Here is a 23,761-nt window from a genome sequence, read left to right as displayed (position 1 = left end):
ATTCAGAGTTGATTTCCCTTAAGATTGACTGGTTTGATCTCCTTGCTGTCCAAGGGACTTGCAGGAGTCTTCTCCAGCACCACATTTCAAAGGCCTTAATTCTTTGGCATTCTGCCTTTTTTAGGGTTCAGGTCTCATAACCATACATCACCACTGGGAAGACCACAGCCTTGATTATATGGACCTTTGTCACCAGAGTAATGTCTCTGCTTTTCAACACACTGTCTAGGTCTGTCATAGCTTTCCTGCCAAGAAGCAATCATCTTCTGACTTCATGGTTGTAGTCACCATCTGCAATGATTTCAGAGCCAGAAAGAGGAAATCTGTCATTACTTCCACCTATTCCCCTTCTATTTGCTTGAAGTAATGGGGCCAGATACCATGATCTTAGATTTTTAACTAATATTTAATTTTAAGCTGGCTCTTTCACTCTCTTTCACCCTCATCAAGAGGCTCTTTAGTTCCTCTTCGCTTTCTGCCAATAGAGCGGTGTCATCCACATATCTGAGGTTGTTGATGCTTCTCCTGCCTATCTTGATTCCAGCTTGTAACTCATCCAGCCTGGCATTTCTCATGACGTGCTCAGAGGTTAAACAAACAGGGTGACAGCTGACAGCTGACAGCCCGGTCATACACTTTCCTCAATCTTGAACCAATCAGCTGTTCCATACAGGGTTCTAGCTGTTGCTTCTTGACCCGCACACAGGTTTCTCAGGAGACAGGTAAGATGGAGGAGGAGGATGAAATGGAGGAGGAGGGAATGGCAAACCATTCCATCATACTTGCCACGAGAACCTCATGAACTGTATAAAAGGACAAAAAGATACGACACCGAAAGATGAGTCCCCCAGGTTGGAAAGTGTTCAATATGCTACTGGGGAACAGCAGAGAACTACTAACAGCCCCAGAAAGAATGAAACGTCTGGGTCAAAGCGGAAATGACGCTCAGCTGTGGATGTATGTGGTGAAGAAAATAAAATCCGATGCTGCAAAGAACAGTACTGCGTGGGAACCTGGAATGTTAGGTCCATGAATCAAGGTAAATTGGACATTGTCAAGCAGGAGATGGTAAGAATAAACACTGGCATCTTTGAAATCAGTGAACTAAAACTGGACAGGAATGGGCGAATTTAACTCAGATGACCACTACATCTACTACTGTGGGCAGGAATCCCACAGAGTAAACAGAGTAGCCCTCGTAGTAAGAGTCCGAAACGCCCTCAAAAACGACGGAGTGATCTTGGTTCATGTCTAAGGCGAGTCATTAAACATCACAGTAATTCCAGTCTATGCCCCAAACACCGATGCTGAAGAAGCTGAAGTTGATTGGTTCTATGAAGACCCAGAAGACCTCCTAGAACTAACACCAAAAAATGTCATATTCATCACTGGGGACTGGAATACAAAAGCAGGAAATCAAGAGGTACCTGGAGTAACTGGCAAGTTACTTCAAGGCAAGTTTGGCCTTGGAGAACAAAACGGTACCAAATTAGAATGTTCTAAAAACAAATTTTTTAAAGCTGGTAGTAGGACTTCCCTGGTGATCCAGTTAAGACTCTGCTTACACTGCAAGGGGGCATGAGTTCAATCCCTGGTCAAGGAACTAGGATCCCGTAGTGCCATGCAGCATGGCCAAAAAATAATAAAGAAAGAAAGAAATAAAGCTAATGCTTATCACCCAAACCTGCCCATTGAAAATTTTCAGGCTTTAAAAGTAATTCGAGAACAGCAATGATAAATTCTTTAACTTCAGTTATAATCCACTTATAGGCAATTCACAATTCTACCGTATGAAAACAACTGCTGTAATAAACCCAAGATTCTACAAACATGTAAATATTTTTAGTACACCAGGCACCTAAAGGGTTGTTACAGTTTCAGTAGTATGTATGAGGCTTCCCTGGTGGCTCAGCTGGTAAAGAATCCCCCTGCAATGAGGGAGACCTGGGTTCGATCCCTGGGTTGGGAAGATCCCCTGGAGAAGGGAAAGGATACCCACTCCAGTATTCTGACCTGGAGAATTCCATAGACTGTATACTCCATGTGGTCGCAAAGAGTGGGACACGACTGAGCGACTTCCACTTTCATAACAAAAGGGGCTTCCCTGTTGGGTCAGACAGTAAAGAATCTATCTGCAATGCAGGAGACCTGTGTTCAATCCCTGAGTCAGGAAGATCCCCTGAAAGAGGGCATGGCAACCCACTCCAGTATCTTTGTCTGGAGAATCCCATGGACAGAGTAATCTAGCGGGCTACAGTCGATGGGGTCGCAATAAGCTGGACATAACCGAGACACTCACACACACATGACAAAAGGCTATAGAACTAAACAACAGTACCTGTCTTTCAGGGGACTATGATTATTAATAAATTCTACTAAATGCTAGTGGGAGTACTATGCTAGCAGCACTTTATATTACTCTGCACAGCTCAGTGACAGCATTCTGAAATTACTCCATTAAGGGCCACAACATTTCTGAAGATCTAATTAAAGAAATTGCCTCATAAATGTTCAAAAGTCTAGATATGGATTTGCTTTATTGTCAAGTGGTTGTTTTAATGAAAAGGTCATAGAATCAATAAAAATAAAACTGTTGCTATATTTACTCATGTCTCCTCTGAAGAAAATGGGCAATAAAAAGGTAATGGGTGATACTTAAGAGTACTACAGCTATTTAAAGAAACTATTTTAAAAGCTTTCCAAAGGGACCACAGGGTGCAAATGATTTACAATATTTGAGAATTTAACATTTCCAGCCGGAGAATTAAACATCACAAAGGCAATACTGGTGGACCTATTATTTCTGTATTAATCCCAGAGGATAAAAAACAAAAGAAAATCAAGTGGCTTGATGGGAACCAATCACATTCTCTAAATAAGAAATGAAAAAACAGGGTAATCATAGTTTGGGGACTATCTAAACAGATAAAATGAAACCTAGGAGAACAGGGACATAACAGGTTACAAAGGTTTTCTCTGGGACAAGAGATACCAAGGGAGGGGGAAAACTTTTTTTTTTAACATATCTATTTCTACAATGAAAGAGTACAGTCTTTTTTTAAGTTGATATAATTGATACAAAGCATTATATTAGTCACAGGTATGCAATGTATTGGGCTTCCCGTAGCTCAATGGTAAAGAATAGGCCCACCAATGCAAGAGATGCAGGTTCGATCCCTGAGTCAGGAAGATCCTCTGGAGAAGGGAATGGCAAAAACCTACTCCAGTATTCTTGCCTGGAGAATCCCACGGACAGAGGAGCCTGGTGGGCTATACTCCATGAGGTCGCAAGAGTCGGACATGATTTTGTGACTAAACAATGAAGACAACACATTGGTTCAATGTTTGTGTATATTGGGAAATGAGCACCACAGTGAGACTTGTTGACATCCATCACAATTAAGAAAATTTTTTTCTTGTGATGAGACCTTTTAAGATCTACTCTCTTCACAGTCTTCAGGTATACAATACAATATTATTAACTCTAGTCACTATGTTGTATATTACTTCTCCACAACTTACTTACTTTATAACTGGATATTTGCACCTGCTTGAACATTTCTAACAATGAGGAATCTACTACTTCTTGGAGTGGTCCACACCATCCATCAGATAGATTCAACAGTTGTGGTATTAGAATTGCTCCTTAAATATCCTTCCTGAAGACCGTTACTAGGAACTACCAAGAGAAGTTTTGCATCTCTGGCTGCTACAAAGGGTCACCAGGGCTCAGAAATTGTAACTCTACTGTCTATTTTCATGGGTTAAGCAGAAATAATCATTCCCCTTTGAAAGCTGAAGCCTTTAGGAATGAACACTATCTTCATCTGCATTCAAAAAGCATATGCGTGATGCTGTAAGACAAACTTGTCTTCTAAATTCCATTAAGAAGATTAAACTGTAATTAAAGAAATATAAACTATAATCTAATTAACTTCAATGAATCACATCTCACAAGGGAAGGTTATCATTATTCACAAGGACTAGTAGTTGGGATAGGTCTTTAAAAGCAGCAGAGAGAAAGAACATCAGTGTCTCATAAGTTTCCGAGCAGGAGCCCTGACTGGTCCTAGGACAGAGTCCTAGCCCCTGTGAGTGTGCAGGGGAGGGAACTGACATTTACTTCCTTGAATCCACCTACATTGGTGCAAGGTGACCCCCTCTGAATAAATGGAGAAGCTGAGATTCAAAAAGGTTTCACTGCTGGTAGAGTAACTGCTGCTGCTGCTAAGTCACTTCAGTCGTGTCCGACTCTGTGCGACCCCATAGACAGCAGCCCACCAGGCTCCCCCGTCCCTGGGATTCTCCAGGCAAGATCACTGGAGTGGGTTGCCATTTCCTTCTCCAATGCATGAAAATGAAAAGTGAAATGAAGTCGCTCAGTCGTGTCCAACTCTTCACGACCCCATGGACTGCAGCCCACCAGGCTCCTCCATCCATGGGAGTTTCCAGCCAAGAGTACTGGAGCGGGGTGCCATTGCCTTCTCCGCTGGTAGGGTAAAGCCAGGACTAAAACCCAGATCAACTGAAGCCCAATGACTGAGCCTATCCAGCTCTGTGGGTGGATGACCTCGGGGAGCACAACTCACTAGGATCACCCAACCCCCCAGATCCTGATATTTTTTTCCCCACAGAAGTTTCTAATACTGCTTTTCTCAAAGAGATTTGCACTAAGAAAAGAAATGAGAGATTCTGGTTCACCTGGCAGTACTGTAACTGTTCCAATAAACAGGTATAATAAGTAATTATAGTAACAGAGGGAAGAACTGCCAACACTAACAGCCTTCACCGTTCCAGGCACTTCTCCTTCTACCGTCAGTCCTTAGTGATCGCGTCTAATCCATGATTTTAAATGCCATCTGTTGCCGTGGTAAATCACTTCAGTTGTGTCTGATGCTGTGCAACCCATGGACTGCAAGCTGCCAGCTTCCTCCGTCCATGGGATTCTCCAGGCAAGAATACTGGAGTGGGTTGCCATTTCCTCCTCCAGGGGATCTTTCTGACCCAGGCTTCGAACTCGCGTCTCTGTCTCCTGCATTGGCAAGCAGGTTCTTTACCACTTAGTTGTTAGTTCAGTCGCTCAGTCGTGTCTGACTCTTTGCGACCCCATGGACTGCAGCACGCTTCCCTGTCCATCACCAACTCCCGGAGCTTGCTCAAACTCATGTCCATCGCGTCGGTGATGCCATCCAACCACCTCATCCTCTGTCTTTACCGCTAGCACCATCCATATACCCATCTGTTGCCAATGACCCAAGTCCACAGCTTGAACCTGGACCTCTTCCCTGAACTCGACTGATTTTTTCTCAACTACCTTCCCCAAATCTCACTTGGATATCTGAAATTCAAACTCCCGTTTCTAGCCCTTAATCCTGCTCCTCCCACAGTCCCATCCCAGCCAAGTGGCAGCTCCATCCTTCCAAGATGCTCAGGCCGAAAGCCTTAGAGTGCTCTTCGACTCCTCTTGCTCTCACACCCCACATCCCACCAATTCATCAGCAAATGCTGCCAGCCCTTATCTTCAAAACACATCCAGAATCTAATCACTTCTCACCATCTGCCACTGCTCCCAAGCCCTCCAAATCTACTAAATGCATTGATTAATGAATAACCTGAATTACATCATTTCAATCTTCAAAATAACCCTATGAAACAAGAGCTCTTATTTCCTCAATTTCACAAAGGCACATAAAGGTTAAGCATAAACTCAGAAACTATAGTTTATCAATCAGGTCTTTTTTCCTTCTTTGGTTCGAAGAGTCAGATCCCCAGAGCCTGATCTTCTGGTCAAAGGGATCTGATTAGCTTAGACTTACAACGACTTGGTCCCAGCCAAGGCCCAGGGCAGGAGTCAGCCAGCCTCTTGGAGGATGGCAGCACAAACACTAGTCTGACCACGAGCTCCTCTCCGAAATCCCACCCAGGTCCCACTGCCAGGATTCCTACTAGTTTTCAAACTACACGTGTTAGTCTCTTTTTACCCAGTAGCAGCTCCACACTTCTTAGGACTTAAGAAAAGGAACTTGTTGGAAGGTCACATAATGAATCACTGAAAATCAAGTTAAGAAATGAAGCCCTCACGTGCATACCCAGAAGACAAAGAACCCTTTTCTGTATTAAAGAATTCTGTCTTGGAAAAGCAATCCATGTTTTTGAAAGTGGAGTCCCCTGGGAAGGGGCCAACGAGGTTCCAGAAGGGCCTCTGAGGACAATACTACTGACTTTCCATGTGATGGAGGACCGGATACAGCAAGATAAGGGTGGGCTGGCTGCAACCCTTCTTCTGACCCCTACCTCTACCAAAACCGATAATGAAAACTAAATGCTAATAAACGTGAAACTCAAAAGCTGCATACAAAAATAAGCTTTACTGTAAAAAGAATAGCTTTTGTGTGTGTGTGGAGGAGTTACATGGGATGAGCTTTAAGGATAGAAAATTTAAGAACCACAGAGAAGGGAGGTCTTTTCAGAGCTAAACACAGGATATCCTTAAAAAGTTTATCTGAGCAAAAGAAAGGCTTAGCTATCTATGTATTTTCTTTTTTTTTTTTTTCCCCACACCTATGTATTTTCAAAACAGAAGTTATATATTAGAATTGGTACTTTCGGGGAGTTGATCTGACTACATATACTTCAAGAAACTAAGTGACTTTAGGCATAGAAAAAAAAAATCAGAATATTCACCAAACTTTTAATGATTACTGCTAGGTGGTGGGAGCAAAAGCAGCATTCATTCTCTACACTGTACTCTTCTGTAATGTCTGCAGTTCATAACAAGCGTGAATTAATTTCTGTGGAAAAATTGGGGGGGGGGGGGACACTCTTCTATCCTCACATTAACAGATACAAGTTTCCAAAGAATAATGTATTTAGCTCTTTAGATACTTAATTGTTAATAAAATTTATTTTATGGTGTTTAACGTCCATTGTTAACTCATTTCTCTAAAACTCACCAGTTTTAGAAATGCTGGGTCAAAGTTCTAATACTACTCTAGAAACACGACAGTTACATCGCATGCTGTGCAAGTAAGCTAAAACATCACCTTGAGGGGATCTGAAATAGCAAGGATAGCAGTAGTGGGAGCAAACAATGCCAGCCCCTCCCGGGCCCAGTCTGGAAGGCATCGCATCGCCATCAACGAGCATTTGCCGAACGCCGTATGCGCGAGCACTGTGCCAGGCTCTGCTCTCTGCCCTCACGGAGCTCTCAGCACGGCGGGGAGACGGCACCGCAAGGCAGCATCTGCGATGACGGCAAACACACGGCGCTGCAGAGCAGGGAGGGGGGGACTTGGAAATTCCTGCTTAAACCAAAGTCCTCTGAAAGCTGAAGTCGGTATCACCTGTATGTTCCCAAGGCCTAGCACGAGAAATATGCTTTAAACATGTTTTAGGTCAACGGGGACAGGGAACCAAGCTGCACTTGGAGAGGAAAAAGCATGCCATCCCAAGCTGGAGGAACGGCGGTGGCATAAAAGACTGGCATGACCCAAAGGGGCATGATCGGGTATTTACCAAAAAAGGGTAAAGCAACAGAGGAACAGGAAGTTGGAAAACCCGACTCACTCAAGGTGAGGAGCTGAAACTATCTTTGAGCCAACAGGAAACCCAAAAGGATTTTGATGGTGCAAAGACAACCCGTTTATGTACCTGTCTTCCTTACTTGATTCCTTAAGGGTGGCAACTGCATCTTTAAGAATTTTGGTTTCCTGGCAGCGCCTGGCACATGATAGGCATTCAAATAAATGTGGGGAAAAGGAAGGGAAGACTGATTAGCTGAAAACATTATGCATGTGCCATGCCATGGAAGGTTCTAGAAGAGTAAGAGACCAGAAATTAAGGCTGGAAGTATTTTCTAATCCCTCTCATGATATACTCAGGCCCAATACAGTGATTCTCCAAAGGTTCCTCCCCTTGTTTCAAGCTGAATCAACAAAAATCCTCTTGTATTCCACCATGAGTATATCTCCCTGTAGGAATCCAGAGCAAGGGGAGGTTTGGGGGAATAGTATTCAAACCAGGAAATCCTGCCATTTCAGTGCAAGCTGTCTGAGAGCAGTCATGTTCTGTGTCTTGTTCTTGACTAGTTTCTGCCCAGGGCCATAGAAGCACAGGTAGAAGTCATCACAGTGAGTTTCAGTACATGTTAGCTCCCCCTTTTCCATACTGACTCCTCACAAGTGCTTTCTGTATCCAGTCTGGTATTTCCTACATTGTAATCAGTGTTTCTACTGGGCTTCGTATTTTTCAAAGTTTTTTTCTACCCCCCAGCTCATGACTAAGTTATTTATTTAAGCCATCTCCTGCCATAAGCAACAGGACAGAAGATTAACATAATGGTCATCAAGTATAATGGCGGTCACTGGATACAGAAAAGTATACAGGACCTTAAGCTCACCTTCATGGCAAACAGATGGGGAAACAGTGGAAACAGTCAAAAGACTTTATTTTTGGGGGCTCCAAAATCACTGCAGATGGTGACCACAGCCATGAAATTAAAAGACGTTTACTCCTTGGAAGAAAAGTTATGACCAACCTAGACAGCATACTAAAAAGCAGAAACATTACTTTGCCAACAAAGGTCCGTCTAGTCAAGGCTATGGTTTTTCCAGTAGTCATATACGGATGTGAGAGTTGGACTATAAAGAAAGTTGAGCACCAAAGAATTGATGCTTTCAAACTGTGGTGTTGGAGAAGACTCTTGAGAGTCCCTTGGACTGCAAAGAGATCCAACCAGCCCACCCTAAATGAAATCAGTCCTGAATGTTCATTGGAAGGACTGATGTTGAAGCTGAAACTCCAATACTTTGGCCACCTGATGCGAAGAACTGACTCATTTGAAAAGACCCTGATGCTGGAAAGATTGAAGGCAGGAGAAGGGGACGACAGAGGATGATGTGGTTGGATGGCATCACCAACTCAATGGACATGAGTTTCAGTCAGCTCTGGGAGTTGGTGATGGATAGGGAGGCCTGGTGTGCTGCAGTCCATGGGGTCACAAAGAGTAGGACACGAATAAGCGACTGAACTGAACTGAACTGAGGCTCACCTTCTTGTATCCAGGGATCAAAGCTTTTTGTATCTATCTCATTCGATCTTCTTCTCTACCTTGTGAGCATGACAGATCCTACTCCCCCCATTCTTGGAGATGAAAAAGCCTGAATTCCTAGATTGAAGGAACCTAGGAAAAGTGACACAGTTACAGCATCAATAATAAACCACACGCAGGTGGAAAAAGCACCTGCGTGCTGTTTCTTGTGGGCAGTCTTGTAACAGTTTCATACTGAGGGTGGAGTCAGCACCCTATAGTTCTCAATGTTGAGAACATTAGAAATAATAATCCTTATTAAATGGATATTAAACTAAAGTTGGGAGATACTATCAAACAACACAAGCTCTCTTCCTAGAAAGACCATAAAATTAACATAATAGTTTTCATGAGAAAAAAAAAAAGTCAGCTTCAACATTTCCTCATTATTATCTTCCAAAATATACTGTTAGACTGTAAGACAACATAAGAGTAAATTACAAGTATTATTAAACAATCGACTGTGTGAGCTATTTCTAAAAGCACTTTGGCATAAAATATAGTCCAAAGAAATTTACTAAACAAATGTCAGAAAAGCATACAAACAAGATTCCATTGTTAAACTGAATCAATATCTTTATCATTTGACTTTCTATGAAATGAGTATCTGCTACTTCAAAAAAAGATACTACTGATAGGATCAAGGATTTGTCTGCTTAATTCAGGTTTTCTAATGGAGAAGATTAAGTTTGAGACATCTTCTTTTCTCTTGGTCTTATTCAAAACACTGCCAAAAATTCTGTACTCTAAGGTAAAACTCCAGTTCCTACGCGGTCTTTACCAACTTCCACACCACCATAGTCCTTAAACACAATCTTAAAAAAAAAAAAAAACTCAATTAAAAAAAAAAAATGATAATCTCAGGACTTCCCTAGCAGTCCAGTGGTTTGGACTCAGTGTTTCCAATGCAGGGAGTGCAGGTTCTATCCCTGGTTGGGGAACTAAGATCCCAAATGCCACAGAGCAACTAAGCAAGTGCAGCAATTAAGATCTGATACAGCCAAATAAGTACATAAATATTTAAGAAAAAAATAAAAGAAAATTGCTTTGGACTTCCCTGGTGGTCCAGGGACTAAGACTTCACACTCCCCCTGCTGGAAGCCCAGGTTTGATCCCGGGTCAGGGAAGTGGATCTTGCATGCCGCAACTAAGACCCAGCACAGGCAAACACATAAATAATAAAAACCACTCTGAACTTCCACTGCAGGGGCTGCGGGTTCAATCTCTGGTTGGGGAAGTTCCACAAACAACGGAAAAAAAGTTACTGTTACAGTTCAGTTCCTAGAAGACAATTTGCAAAAGCTGGAGAAGTGGCCACTTGCTTATTGCTTTGTTGTTTACCAGTTTATTTCATTATCTTGCTCTTTTGTCAATTTACTTGACTTCTGAGAGGTTTTGGTTCTGTTAATGACGACAGACCTCCTTTAATTCACCTACACTCTCTTGGTCTGCTCTGTCACCTCCAGTGAGCCATTAGGAAAGAGGGACGCTAACAGACCTTGGCTTCTGTATACAGCCTAACTACTCAGAGTTCAGTCCATGGACTGGCAGCACCAGCATCACCCAGGAACCTGTTCAAAACTCAGCTTCCATTCCATACTATTCAGCCATTAAAAAAAAGAGTGAAATCTTGCCACTTGTGATAACATAGATGGACCTAGAGAGTATTATGCTAAGTGAAACAAGGCAAAAACAAATACCGTCTGATTTCACATAGCTAAAAAACCAAACAAATGCAGGAACATAACAAAACAGAACAGACTCGTAGATAGAATAAACAGGCGGCTGCCAGAAGGGAGGAATCTGGAGAAATTAATGAAATAGGTGAGGGAGATTAAGAGGTACCAACTCCCAATTACAAAATAAATCAGGATGAAATGTACAGCATGAGGACTATAACCACTTATACTGTAGTATGTTTGTACGGTGACAGATGTTAACCAGACATATCATGGTGATCATTTTACAATGTACAGAAATATTGAATCACTATGACACCTGTAACTAACATAGCACTGTAGGTCAATTATACTTCCATTTAAAACACTACAGGATTTCACTGGCGGTCCAGTGGTTAAGACTCCGTACTCCCAATGCAGGGGGTACAGGTTCGATCCCTGGTCAGGGAACTAAGATCCTACATGCCACGTGGCCTGGCAAGAAAAAGAAAAAGAAAACAAACAAACATGTATACACTGGAAGGAAATGCACCAAAGTGCAAATAACACTTATCTCTGGTGGGAAGGGGGTCAGTGTGAATTATGAGTGATTGTCAATTTTTACTTTATGCTTTTACGTATTTCTATTTTCAATGAACATGTACTGCTTGTAAAATTAGAAAACAACAAATGTCACTAAAAATGAAAAAAAAAAAGTACCATTCCAGATCTTCTGAATCAGAAACTACATTTTAGCCAGATCTCTGGATTCTGTCTACACATTCAGGCACAGATCTAAGAAGCACAGATATAAAAGGCCACTGGCAAGAGTACTCTCCAAGACCCACTTAATACACTCTGTAGGAACAAATATTCTAATCAGATTCATACTTTCAGTTAATAGAAGGTTCTTAATTATTACAAAGACTTTACCTTCAAGCACAAAAAGTCTTTCTAAGGCATAAATGAAAAATATACCTCCCCACTGCCACTCACCCACTACTCTCTGACAAGGTTTGCTGATAGCAAATGAAATACTGATGGAAATATATTTACTGATTTTATACACGGGGCTGGTTAAATATTCATTCCTTGCTTCCCAGGTGGCTCAGTAGTCAAGAATTTGCCTGCCAAGGCAGGAGATGCAGGCCTCGGGTTCGATCCCTGGGTCAGGAAGATCCCCTGAGGAGGAAATGGCAACACACTTCAGTATTCTTGCCTGGAAAATCCCCTGGGCAGAGGAGACTGGAGGGCTATAGCCCACAGGGTCACAAAGAGTCAGACATGACTGAGTGAGCACAATCCCTGAGCACAAATATTCATTAAATGTTCATGCCTTATGAGGTTGCTATCCCCACAGTATAGGACATTGTACAGGACATTTGTACCCAGACACAAAAGACAATAACTAACTTGCCATAAATCATTCAGGGAGCCAGAAGCTAAGCCAGACTTGGTCACCAAGCTCATCCTGATAAATACTACACTGTCCAGCCAATCCCTGTTATTTAAAGATACTATATTTGAAAAGTTTCCTACCTACTAAAATTTATTCATAAATTAATCATTATTTACTGAACTTTCCCACTATTTTTGACAACAGGTACATACATGAGCAGAACAGCAAAACTTCTGAAAAACCAATTGCACACATTCCCATTATGAGGTGATGCTTTGCCTTACTTCACCTCTCATATTTTAAACAAGCATCCTTTTCAAAGTCTATTGGCCACTACATTTTCACATTTTGTGCTTTTTGTTGGTGATGTTGCAGTTTAAAATGGCCCCCGAAGTGTTGAGGTGTTGTCTAGTGTTCCTAAGGCAAGAAAACTACCTGCCTTTGGAGCAAGCACATGGGTTAGATAAGCTCCACTAAAGCCTAAGTTATAGCGCCACTGGCAGTGAGCTCAATGTTAGGGAATCAATGATATGTATTAAATAAGACAAACAGAAACATGCAAAACAAGATTATCTATCCATCAGTTGTGACCAGAAGCTCACAGGAAACTTTCCCTTCATCTTCTCTATGGACAATGTTTCAGTATTTGCTAAGATGGTGTTTGCAGTGACTTCAGAGATCATAACTGCCCCAACTGTTGTTACAAGTACTAATTTGATGTGTAATGACAGGAAAAGCACCAAATTATAGAGCATTTTCAGAAACAAGAGATCATCTTCCCCAACTCAAAAACAATAGTTGAAGGTTCCTGACAGGATAACCACAGGACTGGTAATGGTGTTATTTCGCAGCTTACAGACCAAAATAATTGGAATAACACAATGCAAAAAGTCAGAAAAGGAGTATTACACCACCATGGACAAAGATCTGTGGCAGTTCCATGGGGTGCAGGCAAAATGATTCAAGGGGATAAGGGAAGAAAATACAATCCCATTCATTTATACTCATTTAAACCTCATCTTTAAATTCTAATTTACTTTATAACTTAATAACAGTACACAATAAATTCTACTGGTTACAATAAATTCTATTGGTTATGCCTACCCCAACTCTACTGACACTTTGTGTATATATGTGTGTGTGTGTAGTCACTCAGTCGTTGTCTTACGCTCTGCAACCTTTTAGACTGTGGCCCGTCAAGCTCCTCTGTCCGTGGGATTCTCCAGGCAAGAACACTGGAAAGGGTTGCCATGCCCTTCTCCAAGGCATCTTCCCAACCCAGGAGTTGAACCTTTGTTTCTTGTGTCTCCTACACTGCTGGCAGATTCTTCACCCACTGAGCCATCGGGAAAGCCCGCTGACGGTTTATATAACCTAAAAATGTTGAGTGATCACCACCATAGAGGATCAAAGTCAGTGCTTGAAAAGAAAAGAAACTCCAGAGGCACACGTTCTGCAGTGAGGGGCAGGACTGGTGTCTTTGAGGACTCAGATGCACTGAGAACCATCAAGGGAAAGCTGGGTTCTACTGCTGTTCTGCCCCCAGCAAGTTGTGATGACCCTCACAAAGACATGCCTCTAGGCACCCATTGATTTATATGAGAAATTAATTAGCTGGTTGTGACACTGACTAGATGACCCGAGCAAGGAACACTTCTCGCTCCAGAAATTTGACCATTCTGACTCAAAGAAAATAAGATACATTAGCAGTTAAGTAAAACCATTGTTTATTATTGTCTGTAGCCTGAGGGTTAAAGGCATGCCCTGACAGAGCAACAGGCTGTCAACAACACATTTCCAGACTGGGAAGATCCTATGGAATCCTGTAAGGTATCTAGGAGTTAGTGTCATCTTTCATAGTTATAAGCTGCATCATAGACCCCTTCAACTCTAACTACTCAGCAAGGGGAAAAAGAGAGAGAGAAAGGGAAAAAATAAATATAACCAGTGCTAACCTGTCTGCCATTCCACTCATAGAAGGTATTCTGTTCCCTGGGAAGTCTCAGTTCCCCAGTGTCTCTGACAGCATGAATGGTCCAGTTTGAGCCTAGTATTTGACACAATATATTTTTCATCTACGTCACCTAATCCCAAACCAACTACCTCCTCCGATGCTCAAGAGAAGCAGCAGCAATGTTTCAACTCTGAAGGAAAAATGGCTGCCTGTGATCTACAGGAAGATGGACTCGGTCTCCAGAGAGGACTGGCTTCCTAACGCTATTTCAAAGGCATTTTTTTGGTAAACCTTTTCTTTCGTATTGGGGTATAACCATTTAACAACGCTGTGATAGTTTTAGGTGGACAGCAAAGGGACCCAGCCATATATATACATGTATCCATTCTCCCCCAAGCTCCCCTCCCACCCATTGAGCAGAGTTCCTCCTGTTATACAGTAGGTCCTTGTTGGTTATCCCTTTCAATTACAGCAGTGTGTACATGTCATCCCAAACTCCCTAACTATCCCTTCCTCCCCTCTCCCGCTCTCCCCCTCTCCCCCGCCCGAAACTGTTTGTTCTCAAGTCTGTGAGTCTCCTTCTGTTTTGTAAGTTCATTTGTATCATTTCTCAGATTCCACATACAAGGAATGGCATAGGATATTGCTCCTTCTCGGATCTACTTCACTCAGTATGGATTTACTTCACTCAGTATGACAATCACAAAGGCAATCTTTGACAATACTCAATTTTCACAGTGTATACTGACGGCAGAACCAAACCCCCAAATAAAGTATAGTTACTCTGTTCCAAGGGTGTACTCCTAAACCTATCACCAAGAGGTGGTGTAAACTAAAATTTGCCACCATATACTTTTATGGTATTTCATACTGATTAAAGTGCTCTCATGTCAGCTGTGTCATTTAACACCCACAAGACCAGGCAAGGAAGATGGAACAAGCACTGTGGTTCCCATTTCAGAGATGGAGCGCAATAATGGAGAGAGTAAGACGTGCTGTGTCAAGACAACTTGGTTTCAAATCCCAGGCATACTGGTCACTTTTTCAGAGCCTCAGTTTCCTATCAGTAATATGCAAACAGTGCATACAACCTGAATTGTAGTCAAGTATACCAGCTGCATCTCAATGTTTCCTTTCATCATTCCAAGTTCACACACTAACATGACTAAAGCCCAAAGTAGAACAGAGGTCCAAGAAGGATATAATTTAGCATCTCTTTAAAGGGTCTTCAAAAGATACAGACATTCTGCTGAAGGATTTTTTGGTTCAAATAAATTTGTGAAATGTTAGTCTCTTGAAGGTTCACAAAGCATTATGTGTGTGCAAGGGTGTGTATGATATAAAGGATCTGAGAAGGTGTGCAATAAAAAAAAACCTGGTTGAATACGAACAGAACATTTTCTCAATGCATTTAGTAATCTTTTTCTGCATAGTTACAATAAACGTCCACAAAGACCTAACGTTCTTCTGAACATACTTTCAGAAACACTGGTTTTGATCATTTAATGCATAGCAAACAGACAACTGTAGTAATTAATATTAATAGAAATAATAATAGGTTATACTACAAAGCACAAGAAACTATCCTTTAAACAAGATCCTTGAATGATTTTTTTGAAGTCTGGTCTCAAATGCAAAAAAAAAAAATCTATTTAGACCATTAAGGCATTTTTATTCTCAGAAAGATTTCAGAATAAGTCTGTCATAAACAAAGATTCAAAGAAGTGGCTCAGGTCATCTTGCAGAAGACAGTGGATTAAAAAAGGTGAAAGAGCTGTATTATTTTTTGTTACAAAATTGATTTGGATGAGATATCTTCTCCCTAAATAGATTTTCCAAGAATGGTACATATGCCATATTACTACTTGTCATTACTCCTGGTCTTCTGATAACAGTGGAAAGCAAGACTGTGACTTGTAAACTATGAACCATAAAAATGCAGAATCCTATTTTTTTTTTTTAACTACAAGAAAGTAGTTATTTTGTCACAAACAACAAGAGAAAGAAAGTCCACTCGGTTATCAACATCTGGCCAATTCTGAGTATTTCTGCAGAGGCCTCACGTGTACTTAAAAACTTGGGGGAAAAAATGCCAAACTAGATTTCTTAAGAAACTTTGCTGGATGTCAAGATATTGTGATCCTGCTAAAGAATCTGTAAGTGGCTGTTACAGTGGAGACCTAAAAGTGTACACCAATTTTATATTATAACCTAGATCAAGAAAAACAGTCCTCACAGGTAACTTTAAAAATATAAATTAAAAAAATTAAAACTAAGACTTGCAGTTTGCTGGAAGATGGGTTTTCCCTACTTTGTAAACGGTATCTCAATTATTGCACGCAAGCACTTCTATGGGAACTTTCATCTTAAACCTCTAAAAGTCAAATAAACAGAAGATTAGGCTTGAGGGATTCTTTTAAAAATTATACTAATATCTGATATTTAATCATCTTGACAAATACAATATATATAAAAAAAGAACCTGCACTAATGCAAAGTTTTAAGTTTGTGAATTAGATGCAGACAACTGTTGGTAAGCACTGCCATCCTAGATGACTTTGGGTAAGAACTGTCTTTTTTTAAAAAAGGAAAATGGACGGAATCTAGACCGTTGCTAACCTAGTCCACGAACATTCAGTGAGAGGTTCGGCCACGAACAGCAGGAGTGGGAAAAGGCGAAGAATAACCATTACTGCCTAAGACACCAAGGCTACCTGAAAAGTCATCCTGACGCTTCAGTCTTTTCATTTTGCGGGACTGGAAGCCTCAGGCACCACTAGATCGCGGCCGCCGACTCCCCAGGTCCAAACTGGCACGAGGCAGTCGCTTACCTGCAGGGCGACGGGGCGCACACCTGCCCGGCGGGCGGCGCCCATATCTCTTCGCCGCGGACCTGCCCTCCTCCGCCCTTCTTCACCACCACTTCCGTCCCTTCCCACCCACCTGCAAACAACCGAGGGCAGGGACGGGGGAAGGTGAAGATGAGAAGAAAAAGCATACAGCTATCCGCCGCAGACTACCTCCTCCCACCCCAGAGTCGGTGCAAAGCCACACCGTCTCTCCCACGCCTCGGGTCTCTAGTGCAAGGTCTACGATACCTTCAACATTTTTGGTTTAAAGCATAAGTAACTTCCCCGCTCCCTTCCGCCCCTCACCTTCACGAAAGCAATCGGGGTTGTGGTACCTTCGATATCTAACAGGATCACAGTGACTTCGGCGGGCACCGAAAGCACGACCATTTCCCCACCCCACCGACTGCTACCAAGACAATCGGCCTACTGGTAGAGGGCGGAAGGCGGCGCCGGCAGCGCCCCCAGCAAAGGGCTGGGCTTCTGGTGGCCCCGAAAAAGAGTCCCGGAACGGATAACCGCAGCGCGGCCGGACGCACGAGGCGGAGAGGACTCGTCCGAGCCTCCGGACGTAAAGAAATCCGCAGCCCAAGAACCCTGAACTCGCCAGCTGCCCGGGGCGGGAGGCCCAGACCACGTGGGCAGAAAGAGGGGCGGTCCTCACGAGGTTCCGAGGGGGCGGGGCGAGGCACGGTGCCGACGTCGATTGGCCGCTAGAGGGCCTCGAATCCGATCCGTCAAAATGGGGCCTCGCGTGGGCGGGAACAAAGAAGCGAACGCGGGAGACGGGTGCGCGGGTGCGCGCTCTCCGCAGACTGGTTGAGCGAGCGGGAGAGGCTCGGGGCACGTGCAGACGGGAGCCCCGCGAGTGGCGCGCCGGGGATGTGAGTGCCCCTTGCCCTCTACGGCACCTAGCCCCCTCCCTCCCCGCCCACTGCTTCGGCTTTGGCATTTTTTACAGTAATCCGACCGGGTCCGCGCCCCTCCTCCCGTTCCTCAGCCACCGAAGGAGGCCGTTCGGGTCCCGGTCAGCTGGACGGCGTGGCCGATCGGCTAGCGCGAGGCCCGCCGCGCCCCCCTCGGCCCGCGCGCCTGGGGCGGCAGCGGAAGAGGCGTCCGCGCCGCCCGGCCGCCCGGAGAGGCCGCCGCGCGCCCGCTTCCTGTTCGGCTGGTTCCAGCCAGCTCGAGGACAAAACACGCGTGCGCGCGGCGGGCGGACGGCCGGCGCGCTCGCCGCCTCAGCCGCCGGCGCTGGGCGCAGTCCGCCTTTTTCTGGAGCGGCGCGGCCACGGTGCTAATCGATAGCAGCAGCTCTGCGCTGGGGGAACCGAGGGCGGAAAAAGGCGGGGTTGACGGCTCTTGGCTGGGAGTGGGCTGGACCGGACGCCAGAGACAAAAGGCTCTCAAGGCAAGAGGGACTGTGGCGTTGCTCGGGATTCTGACCCCAGGACTTCTCGCCCCGTCGTTGTTTCTCTTCTGACGCGTCTCTCTCTTCCCAAGCCCGCGTCCCCTCACCCGCGACCTCGCTTCTCAGCAGGAGGCCCGCGATGGAGGTCCCGCCCCGACTCTCCCATGTGCCGCCGCCATTGTTCCCCTCCGCTCCCGCTACTTTAGCCTCCCGCAGCCTCTCCCATTGGCGGCCGCGGGCGCCGCGGCAGCTTGCCCCGCTCCTCCCTTCGCTCGCTCCCAGCTCCGCCCGGCAGGGGGCGCGCCGGGCCCAGCGCCACGTCACCGCCCAGCAACCCTCCCGATTGGCGGGCGGGGCGGCTATAAAGGGAGGGCGCAGGCGGCGCCCGGATCTCTTCCGCCGCCATTTTAAATCCAGCTCCATACAACGCTCCGCCGCCGCTGCTGCCGCGACTCGGTCTGCGCGCCAGCACCCTCCGGCCGACCACTCCGCCGCTATGGAAGACATGAACGAGTACAGCAACATAGAGGAATTCGCAGAGGGATCCAAGATCAACGCGAGCAAGAACCAGCAGGATGACGGGTACCGCACGCTTCTCGCCTCTCCCCTCCCCTCCCTTCCCCCAGCGCGCCGCACGCTCCCTTCGTCCCTCGGGAGCCGCGCGCTACCCTTCCCACCTCACCCCCCCCATTGTTGGCCCGAGTCGATTCTTCCGCGTGCCCGCTGGAGCTCACTAGGGCGAAGGAAAGAGGAAAGTAGGAGACGGAGGGGGGTGACTGGAGAGCCCCGCGAAGATGGGGGAAGGGCAGAGGGTTTGGAGGCGGAGGGCGGCGGCGGCGTTTGGGGCCAGAGTGCGCAGGCGCCGCGTGGGGCCTCGGGGGGAGGGGCCGGGCCGGCCGCGCAGCACGCTGCGGCTGCTGCCGCCTTATCATTGTATCTGTTAGGGCTCTGGGCAGTTTTTCTGGGGAGGATGTAGGGGGACCCTTGGTTTGGGAACCTGTAGGCATCTTGTGCCCAGATCCCTGTATACGTGATGATGAGTTCTTCAGGTAGAACGTTGACATGACAGCTGAGGAAGACTGGGTAGTAGTGGTGTTCAGTTTAGAAAGTTGATTTTCCTAGTTCGGAACGGTCTTTTAACGTGTTTCGTTGGCCTCGTTTAGACTTTGCCTTGTGCAGTGTGGAGAGCAAAGATTTGGATAAGTGACCTCGATGGAATTGGGGGCTTTTTGTGGTCTTTGGTTCCTGTGTGTTTGTAAACAGGTGGAATTACTTGTACATGGGTATGAATTTCCCTGTGCTTATAGTTTGTAGCAAACGTCACTTTAGAATTTAACCGTTTTCGCTACTGCTGTTTGTAAGTAAACAACTTTTATTTCTAGTAAAATGTTTATTGGAGGCTTGAGCTGGGATACAAGCAAGAAAGATCTGACTGAATATTTGTCTCGATTTGGGGAAGTTGTGGACTGCACGATTAAAACAGATCCTGTTACTGGAAGATCACGAGGATTTGGATTTGTGCTTTTCAAGGATGCTGCTAGTGTTGATAAGGTATGAACCTGTTCGCATCGTGCTTTTTGTGTGCGTTTTGCAAATCGTTCGGCGGGTTGGTTGTAAGTTGTCAGATTACATAAATCTGTCTTCTAGGTTTTGGAACTGAAAGAACACAAACTGGATGGCAAATTGATAGACCCCAAACGGGCCAAAGCTTTAAAGGGGAAGGAACCCCCAAAAAAGGTTTTCGTGGGTGGATTGAGCCCAGATACTTCGGAGGAACAAATTAAAGAATATTTTGGAGCCTTTGGAGAGGTGGGCTGTGCTTTTGTTTGTGTATTTTCATTCGATACGTTTATATAACGTTTTGTCCCTGGCCCAGTTCTTACAGAGTAAAGAGTTCGGTCAGGGTGGAATTAAATTATTGCTCAAGTCCCTCCCTTATCACTATTTTATGTGTTACAATGGAAACTAGTATTTAAATTAATGGAATTTTTTAAATTATTAATGGAAATTAATAGTTAATTTATTTCAGCAAAAAGATGGATGCTTTGGTGTGGTCCAGACTGGAGTGGCATTATGTGGGGTACAAAATGCTGTTGAGGTTTTCCTCTCCCTTCTAAATAAATGCTTTGTAGATAAGCCAGGTTACTCTAGTTTGATGATGATAATGAAGCAGTTTATACAGAAGTCAATTCATGAGAATAACATACTTTGTTGAAGCTTGTGAATGATTTGTGTCATTCTAAAACATTTTGGTAGCTTTTTACCTTTACCGGGTGATCTTACCCGGTAAGATCTTACCGAGTGTGCATCTTAATTTCAGATTGAAAATATTGAACTTCCTATGGATACAAAAACAAATGAAAGAAGAGGATTTTGCTTTATTACATATACAGACGAGGAGCCAGTAAAGAAATTGTTAGAAAGCAGATACCATCAAATTGGTTCTGGGAAGGTAAAGCCATTTGGATTCTATTTAGTGAACAGTGGGCTGGGTTGATTGGTTTGTTTTTTAAGGGAAATTTCTCAACCTGTTTTGAGAAGGAAAAAAATGGCTTGACGTTAGGAACAGTGGTAACAATTTTGTTCTCTTTTTACCTTTTGTTTATAGTGTGAAATCAAAGTTGCACAACCCAAAGAGGTATATAGACAGCAACAGCAACAACAGAAGGGAGGAAGAGGTGCTGCAGCTGGTGGGCGAGGAGGTACTAGGGGTCGTGGCCGAGGTGAGACTTAATTCCAGGGAAGTGAACCAATGGTTTAAGCTATCAACTGCTAAATATGAATAAGCCCATAGGAGAGTAAAGCCAAATTTAAACTGTTACAGCATGCAAAGTGCTCATTTTAGTCCACAGGTTTTTGTTTTATTGGTTTCACTTCTTCAAAGCCAAATTTAAACTGTTACAGCATGCAAAGTGCTCATTTTAGTCCACAGGTTTTTGTTTTATTGGTTTCACTTCTTCAAAGAATAGTCACTCTGACAGTGTCAGTACTGATGGGAAAATAATACCATTGAATGTAATTAAGATTACATGATACACCTTGGCATGATAGGTTTTTTATGGCAGGAGACGCTTGCTGTCGTCTTGATTTTTTTCCCCCTTTTAGATTTAGGAAGCCTGATACTGGCACAATTGGACTTTCTACACCCGTCCCCCCCCTTTTTTTATGACAACTGTAGTGATATTTTCTTGACCAGATAGCACTGTGGGTGTCCATTCGTTTTTAAGATTTGCAAAGTGAGGGACAGGAATGCATCATTTTATGTTAGGATTGGGGATCAGAAGTTGTTTCCTAACAATCATTGTGCATTGTTTCAGGTCAGGGCCAAAACTGGAACCAAGGATTTAATAACTATTATGATCAAGGATATGGAAATTACAATAGTGCCTATGGTGGTGATCAAAACTATAGTGGCTATGGCGGCTATGATTATACTGGGTATAACTATGGGAACTATGGATATGGACAGGGATATGCAGACTACAGTGGTAAGAATATTTACTTAATTTCATAAACCAATGGTATTAAGATGCATCTCAGTTCTGAGATTGTGTGTGTTCTATTTATAGAAGTGTTTAGAGTTAAATTTTTGAGATGTAATAGTCTCGGGGTTATACTGATTTAGTGGCTGGTTATTAGCATTCTAGAATGTGGTATGTGCCTAATTTATAACGACTTAAAATATCTAATTCTACTATTTGGCATGCAGAATTTTGCATATCTATAGAAAAACCGTATCATTAAAGGCTAAGTATAATTTTTTGTCTTTTCAATATAGGCCAACAGAGCACTTATGGCAAGGCATCTCGAGGGGGTGGCAATCACCAAAATAATTACCAGCCATATTAAAAGGGACGCTGGAGAAAACAGGTGTGTATAAGAGTTCAAGAAACCAGTGGAAATGTCTAATTTAATTTAAAGATCAATAGACAAATGAAAATGAGTAAAAACAAAATACCATGTAGCGTGTTTTTACTAAATTGTTAAATTTTTACTTGCTTTATGAGCCTGTTTTGCCTAAAGTGTCTATAGATCTTTAACTTTAAAGTTTTATCTCACTTTCTTTAGTAATACAGAAAAACTTAAGAGTTTTTCTGTTTGCTTTGTGTACCAGGTGGTCTAGAGGAATAATTAAACTTTTTTAGAACTATTAACAGGTAAAGTACTGAAATGGGTACAACTTAAGGAAAACAAGAATGTTGTCTTCTAACTCTGACATTATACCTTGTTTGTACCCGCCAGCGGGAACTTCATTGCAGGCCGTGTGTCACCCTGACCACGTCTATCTCTGGGGGTCGCACGTTGCGGGCAGAGCGCAAGGCATACACCAGAAAACGCTGTCCTGTGGTATGGTCTCTTCCAACTTCATGTACCAGCGTAAAGATTAAAGTGGAAAACTTCAGACTTTGGCTTCTTTTTTAATCTTTTTGAAGATTAAGTGTCTAAACTTAACTTAAATGGTTTTTTACAGGAGTTAAAGTACATAAATGCCTTTTTACAGCTTAATCATTTTGGTCTTCTGTTTAGTGTTGTATTTCAATTGTGGAGCCTCATTTTAAGTGTTCATTCTTTAAGATTTAATGCTTGCTTTTTCTTTTTATAGCTAATAGTGAAATCTACAAACCAAAACAAGAACTTTAAAATCTGGGATTTAAATTAAAGATCATATGCACATAGCAATTTGTTGCCTTGCAATACAAGCGTGTTAGAAATTCATGTTGGTAATAGAATTTTACATGGCTTACTAGAGACACTTCTAGTAAACCTTGCATCTAGCACAGTTCAACCTGTGAATTTGAAAAGATTGTGTTCCCTGATTTTCTAAGTAAGTTTTAACATCATTTGGGAACTTCAAGGTGAGATGATGATGATTACAATTAACCCAAACTGCGTTTTGCCAATGAATTTGCATGTGATCTTTAATTATTGAAGAAAAGAATAAAGTGAGAACTTAATTCATGAAAGTGGACCTTAGAAAGCTTGCCGGAGTTGCACAAGTCTAATTGCCATTTTGTTTTTGTTTTTAGGAAGAGATTGCTAACGTAACCATCTTGCAGGAGGACATTGAAGATTGGTCTTCTGTTGATCTAAGATGATTATTTTGTAAAAGACTTTCTAGTGTACAAGACACAATTTGTGTCCAACTGTATATAGCCGCCAATTAGTTTTTTTTGTTTTTACTTTGTCTTTTGCTATCTGTGTTATGACTCTGTGGATTTGTGTTTATACAAACTTTATTTGTATGATTACATGTTAAACCTCAAATAAATGCTTCCTTATGTGATTGTTTTTCTGCGTCAGGTACTAAATAGCTCTGTAAAAGTGTAATTTTAAATAAGCAATAATTAACGCACAGTTTATTTTGTAGGGAGTTTTGCTCCATAGGAAGAGGAGAAAACTGGTCC

General features: G+C 43.3%; 2 protein-coding genes across 6 annotated transcripts in view; one reads left to right on the top strand and one right to left on the bottom strand.

The window, feature by feature from the left end:
• Nucleotides 1–17,591, bottom strand: part of ENOPH1 (enolase-phosphatase 1) — a 35,662-nt gene extending 18,071 nt beyond the window's left edge. The window contains exon 1 of one of the 3 annotated variants that reach the window (XM_043447628.1): nt 17,255–17,591. In XM_043447628.1, coding sequence (XP_043303563.1) covers nt 17,255–17,338 — 84 coding nt within the window. In that variant the 5' untranslated portion in view covers nt 17,339–17,591. Of the gene's footprint in view, nt 1–16,930; nt 16,953–17,254 lie in introns of those variants that run through there. The other 2 variants (XM_043447630.1, XM_043447629.1) reach the window with 2 other exon arrangements.
• Nucleotides 17,592–17,972: 381 nt separating this feature from the next.
• Nucleotides 17,973–23,645, top strand: HNRNPDL (heterogeneous nuclear ribonucleoprotein D like). Of its 3 annotated transcripts, XR_006265629.1 has the most exons (9): nt 17,973–18,938; nt 19,739–19,907; nt 20,004–20,165; nt 20,677–20,808; nt 20,965–21,079; nt 21,674–21,844; nt 22,135–22,226; nt 22,599–22,703; nt 23,384–23,645. XR_006265629.1 is itself a non-coding variant. In XM_043447627.1 (8 exons), exons 1-7 carry the CDS (start codon nt 18,496–18,498, stop codon nt 22,203–22,205), a joined length of 1,263 nt encoding a protein of 420 aa, XP_043303562.1. In that variant the 5' UTR covers nt 17,973–18,495; the 3' UTR covers nt 22,206–22,226; nt 22,599–23,645. The 3 variants fall into 3 exon arrangements, 2 of the variants coding, with proteins under 2 accessions (XP_043303562.1, XP_043303561.1); XM_043447627.1 differs by having other exon boundaries at nt 22,599–23,645; XM_043447626.1 differs by lacking the exon at nt 22,599–22,703 and having other exon boundaries at nt 17,974–18,938.
• The last annotated feature ends 116 nt before the right edge of the window (nt 23,646–23,761 follow it).

The sequence above is a fragment of the Cervus canadensis genome, chromosome 26 (genome assembly GCF_019320065.1).
Source record: "Cervus canadensis isolate Bull #8, Minnesota chromosome 26, ASM1932006v1, whole genome shotgun sequence".
NCBI classification, from domain to species: Eukaryota; Metazoa; Chordata; class Mammalia; order Artiodactyla; family Cervidae; genus Cervus; species Cervus canadensis.
The sequence above is the reverse complement of the archived record's forward strand: the minus strand, read 5'-3'. Positions and strand labels throughout refer to the sequence as shown.